Below are 15,311 nucleotides of genomic sequence, written 5' to 3'. Positions count from 1 at the left end.
CTGAGATCGCACCACTGCCCTCCAGTGTGGGCGACAGAGTGAGACTGTGTCTCAAAACAATATAAATAATTTAAAAAAGCAATCTGTGTCTGCATAGTGGTGGTGATGGTAGCACTGCAGTGTGAATGGACTGAATGCCCCTGAACTGTGCTCTTTTTTTCTGAGGCAGGGTTTCACTCTGTCAACTAGGCTGAAGTGTAGTGGTGTGATTTCAGCTCACTGCAGCCTTGACCTCCCGGGCTCAAGCAATTCTCCCACCTGGGACTATAGGCGCAGGCCCCCATGCCTAGCTAATTTTTAAATTTTTTTTGTAAAGATGGGGTTGTCACCATGTTGCCCAGGCTGGTCTTGAACTCCTGGGCTCAAGCGATCTGCCCACCTCAGTCTCCCAAAGTGCTGGGATTACAGGCATGAGCCACTGCGCCTGGCCTTGAACTGTGCTCTTACACGTGGTGAAGATGGTGAATTTTGTGTTATATGTATTTTACCACAATTTTTTTTTTTTTTTTTTTGAGACGGAGTCTCACTCTGTTGCCCAGGCTGGAGTGCAGTGGCATGATCTCGGCTCACTGCAACTTCCGCCTCCCTAGTTCAAGCAATTCTCCTGCCTCAGCCTCCCGAGTAGCTAGGACTACAGGCATGTGCCACCATGCCCGGCTAATTTTTGTATTTTTGGTAGAGACAGGGTTTCACCATGTTGTCCAGGCTGGTCTCGAACTCCTGACCTCAGGTGATCCACTGGCCTTGGCCTTCCAAAGTGTACCACAATTTTTTTTTTTTTAACTTGTGCAACTTTGTAATCAGAATCCTAACAAAACAATAATTGGAACCTTAAGGAATACCTCAGCATGGCTGGAGGCTGCCATGGGGATAGTACCAGCTGGGAAGTGCTTGCTGTGGACACCAAGACCCTGCAGATAAGACAGGGAGCTCTGGCCAGGTGGGGTGGCTCAAAGTGCTGGTAATCCCAGCACTTTAGGAGGCCGAGGCAGGCAGATCATGAGGTCAGGAGTTCGAGACCAGCCTGGCCAACATGGTGAAACCCCGTCTCTACTAAAAATACAAAAATTAGCCAGGAGTGGTGGCACACACCTGTAATCTCAGCTACTCAGGAGGCTGAGGCAGGAGAATCACTTGAACCTGGGAGGCGGAGGTTGCAGTGAGCTGAGATCACACCACTGCACTCCAGCCTGGGCAACAGAACAAGATTCCATCTCAAAAAAAAAAAAGAGACAGAGAGCTCTGAGCAAGCACCTTTAGGGTCACAGAGAAAGTGCAACCTGCTGGAGGCTGAGAGTTACAGGGCTGGAAGGAGCCTCTGTGAGGAGAGGGAGCCCCAGGCGTGAGGGCTCATTTTCAGTCATCTTAAAATAGAGCGGACCAGGCTGGGCACGATGGCTCATGCCTATAATCCCAGCACTCTGGGAGGCTGAGGCAGGCGGGTCACTTGAGGTCAGGAGTTCAAGACCAGCCTGGCCAAGATGGCAAACCCCATCTCTACTAAAAATACAAAAATTAAGCGGGCATGGTGGTGGGTGCCTGTTGTAATCCCAGCTACTCAGGAAGCTGAAACAGGAAAATCACTTGAACCCTTGAGGCAGAGGTTACAGTGAGCCAAGATGGCACCACCGCACTCCAGCCTGGATGAAAGACTGAGACTCCGTCTCAAAAAAAAAAAAAAAAAAAAAAAGGTAGAGCTGACCAGCCTGCTGTGTGCATCAGCTGAGCTGAGGGCTTTTCCTTTCTTGCTGAAGGTTAACGTTCAACCCTCCCCGATCCCATGCCTGAGAAACATCACCTTCAGACCAACGCAGCTCACACGTTATGCTGCTGTCAACCTGAATTTACCAATCATGTAGAAGCTCACTGATGTTACAGAAGCCCGTGTTGAATACAACAGAGAGCATAAGCTTGTTCAGTCCTCACAAATAACCCAGTGAAGTGGGTTCTGTTATTATGGTGATCCCCACTTTTCAGACAAGATACTGAGGCCCAGAAGGGTGCATTAACTTACCCAGGGTTACACAGCTAGCAAGGAAGAGAGCTAGAAGATGAGCCCAGGCAGTTTGGCTGCAGATTCTACAAGCTCAACTGTTTCAGGCCTGTCTGAAGCTCAGTCTCTTCATCCATGAAGCAGGGATAATAGTACCTACTGCTTGGACTCACGCGAGGACCGGTTGGAATCATATGCATGAATCATTTGCCACGGCTCCTGGCACACAGGAGACGCTTGCTGAATGGTAGCAGCAGCTCCTTCATCTTCTCATTCCATCCTCGTTCCATTTCAAGTTAAATTTTGGTATTGGACTCCTTAGCATTCTACCTACAGCATCTCTGACAAAAGCCCGCCAGGCTCCGCTTGACTCTCTGCCCGGTGCGCTGTCAGATGGCGCCAAGCCCAGGCTCTTTCCTTTGCTTCCTGTAGAAGCCGGTCCTGGAGACCTGGGCTATGAGGAGAAGCAGCCCTACAGGGTCACATTGTCCTTTTCCTTTGCAGACCTTGGCACCTGCCATCAACTGGTTAGCTTTTCTCAACACCATCTTCTACCCTGTGGAGATCAATGAATCCGAGCCTATTGTGGTCTATGACAAGGAATACCTTGAGCAGGTCTCCACTCTCATCAACAACACCGACAAATGGTAAGGAGACCCCCAGTGGCCTGGGGCATGCCTCTCACAGACAGCCCTCTTTTTGGGCAGGCTGGGCAGGGGTGGGGATGACTATCTGACTCAGGAGAGTGGGACCTGGGCTGGCTTTTATGAGAGGCAGCAGGACCTGGTTACGGGCGCAGGTTTAAATCCCAGCCTCTTTCCAACTGTCAGCTTTGTAGCCTTGGACAAATTTCTTAACCTTTCTTAAGTTCATTCTCCTCCTCCGTAAAATAGTGATACAAATAGCACCTGTGGCCAGGCACGAACGCCCGTAATTGCGGGACTTTGGGAGACAGAGGCAGGAGGATCCCTTGAGTCCCTGCATTTGAGACCAGCCTGGGCAACATAGCGAGACAGTGTCTCTACAAAAAATAAAAAATTAGCCAGACATGGTGTCGCGTGCCTGTCATCTCAGCTCCTTGAGAGGGAGGCTGAAGTGGAAGGATCGCTTGAGCTTAGGAGGCAGAGGTTGTAGTGAGCTGTGATTGCACTATTGCACTCCAGCGTGGGAGACAGAGTAAAACCCTGTCTCAAACAAAAAAACCTAGCGCCTACCATTTACGGGTGTTGTGAGAATCAAGTGAAACAATCCATATGAGGTGATTTAATGCAGTGCCTAGCATATACTGGGACTCAGTAAATGTTGGCTATTATTTTTAGTTAATACTTAACAATTTTCTTTTTCTTTTTTTTTTTTTTTTTTTTGAGATGGAGTCTCACTCTGTCACCCAGGCTGGAGTGCAGTGGTGTGATCTCAACTCACTGCAACCTCTGCCTCCCAGGTTTAAATGATTCTCCTGCCTCAGCCTCCCAAACAGCTGGGATTACAGGCGCCTGCCACCACGCCGGCTAATGTTTGTATTTTTAGTAGAGATGGGGTTTCACCATGTTTGCCAGGCTAGTCCCCAACTCCTGACCTCAATTGATCTGCCTGCCTCAGCCTCCCAAAGTGCTGGGATTACAGGCATAAGCCACCATACCCGGCAATACTTATGATTTTTAAAAAATTTTTTGAAAAATACCAAAAAGAAGGAAAAAAAATTTATTTTCTTTAACTTATTTTTTTCCTAACTCCCCAAACTTGTTAAAAATTTTTTTAATGAGATGGGGTCTCACTATGTTGCCCAGGCTGGTCTCAAACTCCTGGGCTCAGTCAATCCTCCCACCTTGGCCTCTCAAAATGCTAAGATTACAGGTGTGAGCCACCTCACTAGGCTCTGAAAAAATTTTAAATGACTCCTGTTGATCTTATGTGTGTGTGTGTGGGTGCATATGTAGAGAGAAAGCATGGCGGAGGGCAGGAGAGAGGAGGGAAAGAGAGATGGGTTTTCTAATATGTGGTCTTTTTTTCCCATTATCATGACTAAATGTCTAGTCTCCTTTTCCCTTGACCTGTATCCTGAACATTTTCCCCCTTGTCATCTCAAAACCTCTGCAAACATCATTTTTCATGGTTGCATAGTATTCCATCGTGTACAAATACAGTTCTTTACTTCCTCCTTCTCCTTGTCACGCATTTTGGTTGATTCTGATTAGAGGTTAGATGTTCACTACAGTCTCAAGGTGACTTCTTGGCAACAGTGGCAACAGCTACAGATAGGTTCCCTGTGCCCTGCAGGTGGGGCAGTAGGAGCTGTCATCATGGAAACCTTGGCCTGGCTGGGCTGAGCTTTTCCTGCCCCTCCTATTCTTAGCCTCTCTGGCCTTCTGGCTGGGGCACCTCCAAGCTGTAGAAGTGGTAGTCACCTCTCCATCCTAGCATACACCACTGGGGTGGGTCTCCATGCCCGGGCTTCATAGCTTCCAGACACAGAGCAGCTAGGCAACAAGCATTTATTGAACGCCTGTGGCATACAAGTGATTGCACTAAACACTGAGGTGTTTCCTATGGTAGAAGACCCAGGCTTTTCCCTTGAAGAGCTTCCATTGCATGTGCTTAGGGAGCAGTAACCCACCAAGCCGTGGCAGGCTGGAAGGGGCCTGGGGTCACAGGCCAAGTTTGAGAGCCCCCTAGGGGCCAGCAGGGGAAGGGCCACGATATTCCCTGCCTAGATGTCCCTGAGCCCCTCTGGCCTCCTCTCCCCGCAGCCTGCTCAACAACTACATGATCTGGAACCTGGTGCGGAAAACAAGCTCCTTCCTCGACCAGCGCTTTCAGGACGCCGATGAGAAGTTCATGGAAGTCATGTACGGGACCAAGAAGGTGAGCCTGCTACTGTGTATGCCTGAATGTGGGCTGAGAGCCTACTTTATGCCAAGGTGTCCGTGGGAGCACAGGAAGGGACCTCAGCCAGCTGGGGGTGGGCAGAAGCTTCCGAAAGGAGTGATTATGCCAAGTAGAGGTAAAGAGGAGTCCTAGCCACTTAGCCAATTTAGAGCAAAAAGTAATTGCCAGTGGTGATGATAGATGCTCTCCTTGGACAACTCGTGATCCTCACAATGCCTGTGCGGTGGGTACTATTATTATCCCCACTTTGCACAGGGGACCCCCAATAGTATTAATGTAAAACACAGAACAGCACCTGGTTCTTAGAAGCACCACGCGACTGTTCAGTGTTATTATTTTCCTCCCAGTTTGTAGCCTGGGAAACCCCAGGCCAGGTGGGCTCTACCTGCCATTAAATGCCCCCGCCAGGACCCCTGAGGGTCCATTCTTCCAGAGGCTTCAGGGACCTTCCCTGCCCTCCTACAGGGGAACCTACCCCCAGTGGAAAGTTCCACAGCCACTTCCGCCTTCTCCCCAAGGAAGTGGCTGTCGCCCTCTCACTCATGCAGCCGACTAATGTTTACTCATTGAACTCCTGCCACCGCGTGCCAGGCTCTGAGCCCAGTACGGGAATACTGAGACAGGTGAGCTGGGGTCTGTACCCCGAGAGCCCACACCGGCTGAGGGAGGTGATAGGAACTGACCAGTTCTCGTATGTGCTCATGGGATACATCACGCTCGGGCCTCAGAGAGCGGCTGGAAGAGGCCCCAGCTACAGAGCAGTAGAGGCTGGTGTGCCAAGCTCACCTGGCACACCTTCCCCAACCCAGACAGCAGCTAGCAACACCCCAACAATCCTCCCCAGAGAGCAGAGAGAGCTGACTCCAGCTGGACCCCACTCCTGCAGTGGGTCCAGCTTCCAATCCAGCTTCCAATCCAGATGAGGGTTGGCAGAGAATGGCAGGATGTGGGCTCCTGCTTCGAGCCCTGGAATGCATCCTGCACGTCCTCTCTCCCATCCCCATGTAAACCTACCTCTGGCAGGAAGGGAACTGAGGGAGAGGGTGGCTGGGAACAAGCCCCATTTCTTTTTTTTTTTTTTTTTTTTTTTTTGAGTCTCGCTCTGTCGCCCAGGCTGGAGTGCAGTGGCGCAATCTCGGCTCACTGCAAGCTCCGCCTCCCGGGTTCACGCCATTCTCCTGCCTCAGCCTCTCCGAGTAGCTGGGACTACAGGCGCCCGCCACCATGCCCGGCTAATTTTTTTGTATTTTTAGTAGAGACGGGGTTTCACCGTGGTCTCGATCTCCTGACCTCGTGATCCGCCCGCCTCGGCCTCCCAAAGTGCTGGGATTACAAGCGTGAGCCACCGCGCCCGGCCAACAAGCCCCATTTCTAACCAGAGGCGCTTCCAAGGGCACCACCAGATCTTGGCCACAAGAGCCATGCTGCCCTGGGGAGAACAAAGAGGGAGGAGTGGGTTGGCTGCGCTGCCCGGCCAACTCGCCGTCCTGCTCCTCCTGCGTCTACCTTGGAGTGGCCCTGGGTTAGAGATGCGGCCAGAGCCAGGATTCTGTTCCCTACAGAACTCGGCCCCCCAGGGGACTTCCTACAGAGAGATTTGATCAGGACCCAGGATGATGGTTCCAAAGATGGTTCTGTGTGTGGAACATACACCCACATCATCTCTCACCTTCCCAGGTTCCTCCCTGAGGAAACTGAGGTCAGGGAGGTGAAAGGACTTTCTTAGTCACCCAGCAAGAAAGCAGCAAGGGCCTGGTATGGTGGCTCACGCCTATAATGCCAACACTTTGAGAGGCCGAGACAGGTGGATCACGTGAGCCCAGCCTGGAAAACATAGCAAGATCCTGTCTCTTTTTTTTTTAAATATTTATTTGTTTATCTTAAGAAAAAAGAAAGCAGCAAGCTTGAATGAAAATCCCAGATCTGATGTTTACAACTTTCACCTACTCACTTATCATAATGATAATAATAACCAAAGATACCATTATTGGATATCTACCTTTTATAGGCATTATAAATTCCTACAACAGCTGTTGTCCTCTTCCATTTTACAGATGAGGAAATGGAGGCTCAGTGAGGGAAAGGGACTTGTTTAAAGTCTCATAAGTGGAGAGGAGGCTCTGAAACTCAGCATATCTGATTCCACAGCCCTGAGCTCTGTACCACTCAGCCTCTGCTCTGCAGGAACCAAAAGTTAAGGTCAAGCTTCCCTGTGGTTGCCAAGGGCTGATATGGAGGAAGAGGGATGAGGAATTATTGTTTAATGCGTATAGAGTTTCAGATTTGCAAGATAAAAAAGTTCTGAGCCAGGCGCACTGGTGCATGCCTGTAGTCCCAGCTACCCTGGAGGCTGAGGCAAGAGGACTGCTTGAGCCCAGGAGTTTAAGGCTGCAGCGAGCTATCACTGACTGCACCACTGCACTCCAGTCTGAGCAACAGAGCGAGACCCCATTGCTTTTTAAAAAAATTAATTAGTCAGTTATGGAGTGAGCTTCCCTGGGCCACCTTCAAAGCACAGGGTGCTGCTTGAATGTGGCACTTGGAGCAAGTGGGGTACAGGGAGGCCTCAAGAGAGGCAAGGGCAGGTGGGAACCCTGAAGTGGGAGGGTCTGAGCAGGAGTCTCTGGATACCCCAGGGCTGATGGGTGAAGGCTGCTGCTCGCCTGTTTCTTAATCTCCAGCCCTCCCCACTCCCCCACTGTGATGGAGTCTGGGCCCAGGCCGGGTCCCTCCTGCTTGTGTTCAGCCCAACTCAAAGCCACCTCCTAGCTGTGTGACCTTGGGTAGTCCTTATACCTCTCTGAGCCTCAGTTTTTTTAATCTGCAATTGGAGATCATTCCTGACCTCACCTCACGGGACCTTTGTGAATGGCCTCCATTCGGGAAAAAGCGTAGAACATGGGAAACAGTGTGGTATGTGCATTTGTTCATCCTGGCAGGGAGGGAGCCTGCTGTGCGGAAACAGCACGGAATTTGGAGTCAGAAGATCCAAGTTTGAATTGTTTCTTCTAACCACACCTTACGTAGATTGCCTCACTGGGGCAGGGGCTCAATCTCCCATCTGTAAAAAGGGGTAACAGATCCCTGCCTTGCATATCCAAGGGCCGCCTAAGATTACACGGGGGATCCCTGTGAAGTCTGTTCTGACTGCTCAAGCGCTGCACGCAGCTGTTTCTCATCAGCTGTCACCCATTTATGACTTGAGACTTCCAGCAGGGAGAAAGGAACCCCTTGCTGAGTGCTTCTTGTATTACAGTGAGGAAGAGGTTAAAAAAAAATGCAGCCAGGTCAGGGTGGAGGAGGCTGCCTGGCTGCTCCTTATCTTCCCAGACTTGACTCATAGATCACCTCCAAGATGCAGGCTTCCTGACCCGTCAGATCGATCTGACCTTTGCTCCTTTTGGAGATTTTTCTCATCATCCTGTAGTGCTTCCAGGACTTCGTGACCTATAGGCAGAGAGCGTGGCCTCTTTGAAGGAAGACATTGGAGCCGGACTTTCTGAGTTCAAATTCCACCTCAGGCCGGGTGCGGTGGCTCATGCCTGTAATCCCAGCACTTTTGGGAGGCCAAGGCGGGTGGATCACCTGAGACCAGGAATTCAAGACCACCCTGGCCAACATGGCGAAAGCCCGCCTCTATTAAAACTACAAAAAATACGGCCGGGCGCAGTGGCTCACGCTTGTAATCCCAGCACTTTGGGAGGCTGAGGCGGGTGAATCACGAGGTCAGGAGATCAAGACCACGGTGAAACCCCGTCTCTACTAAAAATACAAAAAAGTCCAGTATCGAGAGGGGGGGAGAGTGTGAACCGGAGGGGATTTGCAGTGAGCCAGATGGCCATGATCCAGCCTGGAGAAAAAAAAAAACTACAAAAAATAGCCAGGTGTAGTGGCACACACCTGTAATCCCAGCTACGTGGGAGGCTGAGGCAGGAGAATTGTTTGAACCTAGAAAGCAGAGGTCGCAGTGAGCCGGTATCGCACCACTGCACTCCAACCTGATAGAGCAAGACTACATCTCAAAAAAAAAAAAAAAGAAAAAAAAACCACCTCAACCATTTACTCCCTGGGTGATCCCTTTGGCCAAGTGATTTAACCTCTCTGTGCCACAGTTTTTTATCTGCAAAAAGAAACAGAGGCTGGGTGCGGTGGCTCACACCTATAATCCTAGCACTTTGGGAGGCTGAGGCGGGCAGATCACCTGATGTCAGGAGTTTGAGACCAGACTGGCCAACATGGCAAAACCCTGTGTCTACTAAAAATATAAAAATTACCGGGCGTAGTGTTGGGCACCTGTAATCCCAGCTACTCGGGAGGCTGAGGCAGGAGAATCTTACTGTGAGCAGTATATGCAGTAGGGCCTAGCACACAGTAAGCACTCACTCCACTGCTTCACTTCTCTGTGATTACTGCTGTGGATGGTGCAATTACATGTCTGTTTCTCTCCCTGGATGTTCTGGGCATTTCAGTTGAGACCCAGGAGTGCAGGCTCACTGTTGATTCATCTCTAGCTTCCCAAGACCTAGCATAGTCAGGATGCAGGGCAACTGCTCACAGAACGCTGGATGCGTAAATGAATGAAAGCTCATGTGAAGGAATGGGTTTATCCAGAGAATCTCCGGAGAAGACGACGCATAAGAAAGTCTGTCTGTGATTCAGCCCTCACAGCCTGGAGCCTCCACGGAGCTTCAAATTAGAGTCCCCCTAGTCCCGACCTCCTGTGTGGTTGGCCTCGGCCAGACACAGACCATGTGTCCAGCTTTGGGCTTCTCAGCCGAGGGAGGGCAGGTGGGGGAGGGAGGGAGAGGCTGAGGGCAAGGCATCCAAATGGACACGTAGTTGGGAAAACTAAAAAGAACATGGGTGAGACGAGAAGAGTGGCCCTTCCTTCCTTCCTTCCTTCCTTCCTTCTTTCTTGCCTAGAAGAAATTTTTGTAGCTAAGGCATAATTTACATACAATAAAAAATGCAGTGTACATTAAGTATAGAGTTCAGTGAGTTTTTGGTTTGGTTTGGTTTTGAGACAGAGTCTCACTCTGTCACCCAGGCTGGAGTACTGTGGTGTGATCTCAGCTCACTGCAACCTCCACCCCCAGAGTTCAAGCGATTCTTGTGCCTCAGCCTCCCGAGTAGCTGGGGTTACGGGTGCCTACCACCACACCCGGCTAATTTTTGTATTTTTAGTAGAGACGGAGTTTCACCATGTTGGCCAGGGTGGTCTTGAACTCCTGACCTCAGGGGATCCACCCACCTCAGCCACCCAAAATGCTGGGATTACAGGTGTGAGCCACCGTCCCGGCCTTTTTTTGTTTCTTTGTTGTTTGTTTTTGTTTTTAACTGAGACAGTCTCGCTCTGTCACCCAGGCTGGAGTGCAGTGGCCTGATCTTGGCTCACTGCAACCTCCGCCTCCCGGGTTCCAGTGATTCTCCTGCCTCAGCCTTCCGAGTAGCTGGGATTAAGGGCATGTGCCACCACGCCTGGCTAATTTTTGTATTTTTAGTAGAAACGGGGTTTCACCATGTTGGCCAGGCTGGTCTTGAACTCCTGACCTCAAGTGACCCACTCGCCTCGGCCTCCTGAAGTGCTGGGATTACATGCATGAGCCACTGCACCTGGCCTCAATGAGTTTGACCAATGAAGTCACCCATGTAACCATCACCACAGTCAAGGTAGAGAACATCCCCTTCTGCCTTGGGCATAGCGTGCTAAAAACAAACAAACAAACAAAAAGTATAAAAAAATTTAGAAAGATAAAGAACATTCCCATCATCCATTTGTCCAGTGCCCTCTGAGCAGCAGGTACCCTCATGCCCCTTTCCTGTCAGCCCCCAGCCCCAAGGCTGGTGCAGCTGGGTGCAGTTGGAATTATACACGATGTGCCTGGCTGCTTTTGCTCAGCTTGAGTCTGTGGAATTCATCCATGCTGTCGTGTATATCAGTAGCTAGTTCATTCCTTTTTGTTGCCAAGTAGTATGTTGCTGTATAAAAATACCACATTTTGTTGATCCGTCTGCCTGCTGATGGGCATTTGGGCTGTTGTCAGTTTAGGGCCATTATGAATCAGGCTGCCCTGAGCGTGGGTGGTTGTTAACCACCTGTTCTTTGGGGTTAAGAGGACATCGCTTCCTCTGTCGCACGAGGGATTTATGTGAGCAGGGCCAGCACATGTGGTCATATATCCTGCCCACGGAGGGATGCCTGGTCGGGGAATGACTGGGGCTGACATTAGCCCAGCACGCGTCCCTGGGCCATGCCCAGGAGGTTGCAGCCCACAGACGCCTATTTCCGGTTTGCACAGAGGTGTCGTATGGACTGTTGGGGCTTGTAGGTGAGACCAAGAAAGAATCAAGGCATTGCAATCCTGCGGTGAGCCGGGCGTGGTGGCTCACGCCTGTAATCTCAGCACTCTGGGAAGTCAAGGCAGGTGGATCACTTGAGCCCAAGAGTTCTAGACCAGCCTGGGCAACATAGTGGGACGATGTCTCTACAAAAAAAAAAAAATTTAAATAGAAAAAATTAGGCATAGTGGCCTGCACCTGTTGTCCCAGCTACTCGGGTGGCTAAGGTGGGAAGATCACTTGAGCCTGGGAGGTCGAGGCTGCAATGAGCTGTGTGATCGCACCACTGCACTCCAGCCTAGGTGACAGAGCGAGACCCTGCCAAAAAGAAAAAGAAAGAAAACAGTCCTGCGGTGTTGCTGTAGTGTTCTCATTTGAGGAGATCTTCAATGGCATTGGAGCCCTGGCCCTGGGGAAGTTTTTTCTGTGACTCAGCGTAGACCGGTCACTCCCCACCGCTCTTTGCCTCCAGGACTCCTAGTCTCCCCAGGAGGCAGGACGAGCTGGGCATAGGTAGGAGCATGGGATGTGGAGTCAGGCACGTCTCAGTTCTCATTCCAGCAACACTTGTCACTCGTGGGGCACCCTGGGCCAGCAACTCCTCCGTGCCGAGTGTGTTTCCCCATCTGTCCAACGGCTTGTAAGCCCCGAGGGTCATTGAATGGCTCAACAGGACACTATTTGTGAAGCCCCAGCACAGAGCCTGGCATTCAGGAAATGGCAGGGGGTGGGAGTGAGGGTATCAGTGGCCTCTTGGTCTGGTGACTAAAATAACTTTACTGGGTCGGAAAGCTCTCCCTGAACTTCCAGAACAAAGCGTGGGCCCCACATGGTGCTACCTCCCAGCAAGAAAGGGGTTGGGAAACAAAGGGCTGGGGCCCAGTGAGCCCCGCAACTTGTGTTTTCCAGACCTGTCTTCCTCGCTGGAAGTTTTGCGTGAGTGACACAGAAAACAACCTGGGCTTTGCGTTGGGCCCCATGTTCGTCAAAGCGACCTTCGCCGAGGACAGCAAGAGCATAGTAAGTGCCTCCACCGTGGACACAGGCTGAGGTCACACTAGTTGTGGCCTGCGCAGACCTGCCAGTTCACACTCCAGCCCACCCTGGGCCTTTCCTGCTCCCGGGCAGAGGACCTTAGGGCCACAGCCTCAATGCAGAGGCCCCACTTCCTCGAGCCCTGGGTGACGGGAGTCTTGCGAGGGCAGCTCTTCAGTGCCAGGCCCTTATCTGCACGAGCTCACGTGAGCCTCCCAGCAGCCTGCAAGGCTGTGACAGCCATCCCCACCTCCAAGGGCTGCGAAGGACCCAGAGAGAATGTTGGCACAGCAGCTCTGGCCCAGAGGATGATATTTTTCTTATTCTGTGGGTGACAGGTTTGTTCTAGACAGGCAGAGGAGTGCCATGGCAGAGCACCGTGGAGACAGCCCGGCCTAAGCTCAGATCCTGGCCTCACCGCTGGCCGGGTGGCCTGGGACAGTTCTTACATCATCTGCAATGTGGAGACGGGGGCATTCCTCCCACAGAGAGAGATTAAATGAGATGCCACACACTGAGCACCGGCACAAAATGAGGGTTCAACCAATGGGAGCGGTCATTTTATTGTTACAATCTTGATGACAAATAGTATTCATTATGTAGCTGTCATCTGCAGCCGGAGGTGAGCCAACCACAATTCAAATCCATTACAGTGACTGGCCTGTGAGCAGCTGGGCAGGGTCTGAGTTGGGGTCGGCTGGCCCCTCTGCTCTTGTTGCTGCACAGCTCTGCCTCCCCCTTCTCTAGAACCTTCAACCTTCCATCTTCGAGCTCGTCTGCTCATGACATTGTCACCCCCGAGAGCACCTGTCCATCTCCAGCCTGAGCGTGGCATTTCCGAAGCTGCTCCTCAGAACATGAGTACTCTAGATCTTAAAGCCCGTTCCACTGAAAAGGAATGCTGTGGTCCAACAAGGCAATGAGGCTGGGAGAGGCTGTGTCTTCTCCCCTCTCTGGAAGAATCACAGTGCCTATTATTACCACATTAAAGGCTCTGAAAAGTACCACAGCAGAGACTTTTCCAACTTTCCTGAAGCTCATCCAAGCTTACTGGAGCATGGAGCCCTGTGTGTGGACGGCCAGTCCTGCCTTGCAGGGTGTTCGCATTAGGAGCAGGGTTTGGAAGCACAGCTGTGGCTCGCCTTCTCACCCAGCCTGACGCTTGGAAAATTGAGTTTAATCTCTGTCTGGCCCTGCTTCATTCTTCTGCACGGGGTGCCCGTTGCATTTACATGAGACCAGTGCCCAGACCTTACTGCTGTGATGTGTATCTCCTCAGGCCACCGAGATAATCCTGGAGATCAAGAAGGCATTTGAGGAAAGCCTGAGCACCCTGAAGTGGATGGATGAGGAAACCCGAAAATCAGCCAAGGAAAAGGTGAGGCTGGCCAGGCACTTGGAGGGGGTGCTGCGGCGTCCAGCACAGATAGAGGAGGGTGGGGGAAGGAGAGGCCGTTTTTTTAGTTTTTTTTTGTTGTTGGTTTTTGGGGTTTTTTTGTTTTTTTTTTTTTGAGGCAGAGTTTCGTTCTTGTTACCCAGGCTGGAGTGCTGTGGCGCGATCTTGGCTCACCACAACCTCCGCCTCCCGGGTTCAAGCGATTCTCCCACCTCAGCCTCCCGAGTAGCTGGGATTACAGGCGTGCGCCACCACGCCCGGCTAATTTTGTATTTTTAGTAGAGATGGGGTTTCTCCATGTTGGTCAGGTTGGTCTCAAACTCCCGACCTCAGGTGATCCACCCACCTTGGCCTCCCAAAGCGCTGGCATTATAGGTTTGAGCCACCGTACACGGAGAGGCCAGTTCTATCCGGCAGCACAGCCTGGATGCTTTCTCGCCTTCAGCGGGTGAGCGGTCTAGGCCTAGCAGGATTCGGGGTAGGCCTCAAGCACATGATCGCTTGGATGTCTGTAGAAGACAAGCCTTGCTGAGTGTACGGGGAAAAGGTTCAGGAAGACGCAGCACGTCCCGTGGGTCGGGAAGGCTCTGGTACCCTCCAGTGGGGTGGGAGTCAGGGAAGACTTTCCTTGGGAAAGTGACATTTAAACAGAGACCTCAGGGATAAGTAGAAGTTTGGCAAGGGGGAAACCTTTCCAGAAAAAGACATGAAAGCCCAAGGCAGACAGGGCCTGGCTCTGGTTCCCCTTGGCCCAGACTGTGAGCCCAGCACCCAAGTTGCTCGGGCTGGCCTGGTCGGTGTTGCCAGGCACTCACTTCCTCTGTCTGTCCTGTCCAGGCCGATGCCATCTACAACATGATAGGATACCCCAACTTCATCATGGATCCCAAGGAGCTAGACAAAGTGTTTAATGACGTGAGTAGCTGCTGCCCTGCCCCCTTGCGCTCCTAAATGCCCCCTTGGAAAAGGGCCGAGGCAGGGCTGGGTCCAGATGGGGTGCTAGAGGCAGCATGGTTGTCAAAACACACAGGGATGATGTGGTGTGGGGTTTGGGGATGGGTCAGGCATGAGGAAGCCTCTTCTTCTCCTTAATTTGGCTCCTGGGTCAGCTGGAGGCCCTGCCTCCCCATAGCCACCATCAATCAGGCAGTGCCCACCGGTCAGTACAGAACCCGTGCTGTGTGCCCCCTGAAAGTGGTCAGCTCCATTTAATGTGTGGGAAAGAATGGAGGAAACAGACCCCAGAAGGTGCAGAGAGAATTGGTGGCCCTCAGACATCAGGGGTGGGGTATGAAGTGGAAAAACCCGCACACCACCTCCTCCCTCCCTGGTCGTGCTTCCAGTTACCCCCTGTCCCCATGGCCCTCCTCCACCTCCCCAGAAACCTGGACCTCTGATTTTGACTTTGAAATGCTAATGGGAAAGAAGCAGCATAAACCCAGGTGCATTTTTAAGCTTGGTTTGGGCAGTGGAGGTAGTTGATACATCCCTGCTTGTGAGAACTTTTGGCAAATCACTCACTCCGTTAGGTGGATTTTGCTTCTGCCTCAAATTATAAAGTTTTATATCTTCTTGTGATTGAAATACTTGAATTCAGGCATTAAAAAAAATTTTTTTTTTTTTTTGAGACAGGGTCTCATTCTGTTGCCCAGACTGGAGTGT

General features: G+C 51.4%; 1 protein-coding gene across 3 annotated transcripts in view; it reads left to right on the top strand.

Moving 5' to 3' along the window:
• Positions 1 to 15,311, top strand: part of ECE1 (endothelin converting enzyme 1) — a 133,055-nt gene that overhangs the window by 98,915 nt on the left and 18,829 nt on the right. For all 3 annotated transcript variants that reach the window (XM_032759205.2, XM_032759206.2, XM_032759204.2), the window contains exons 9-13: positions 2,498 to 2,640; positions 4,741 to 4,855; positions 12,128 to 12,238; positions 13,533 to 13,631; positions 14,487 to 14,564. In XM_032759205.2, coding sequence (XP_032615096.1) covers positions 2,498 to 2,640; positions 4,741 to 4,855; positions 12,128 to 12,238; positions 13,533 to 13,631; positions 14,487 to 14,564 — 546 coding nt within the window. The remainder of the gene's footprint in view (positions 1 to 2,497; positions 2,641 to 4,740; positions 4,856 to 12,127; positions 12,239 to 13,532; positions 13,632 to 14,486; positions 14,565 to 15,311) is intronic.

Source organism: Hylobates moloch, unplaced genomic scaffold, assembly GCF_009828535.3.
Source record: "Hylobates moloch isolate HMO894 unplaced genomic scaffold, HMol_V3 SCAFFOLD_9, whole genome shotgun sequence".
In the NCBI taxonomy this organism is placed as follows: Eukaryota; Metazoa; Chordata; class Mammalia; order Primates; family Hylobatidae; genus Hylobates; species Hylobates moloch.
The sequence above is the reverse complement of the archived record's forward strand: the minus strand, read 5'-3'. Positions and strand labels throughout refer to the sequence as shown.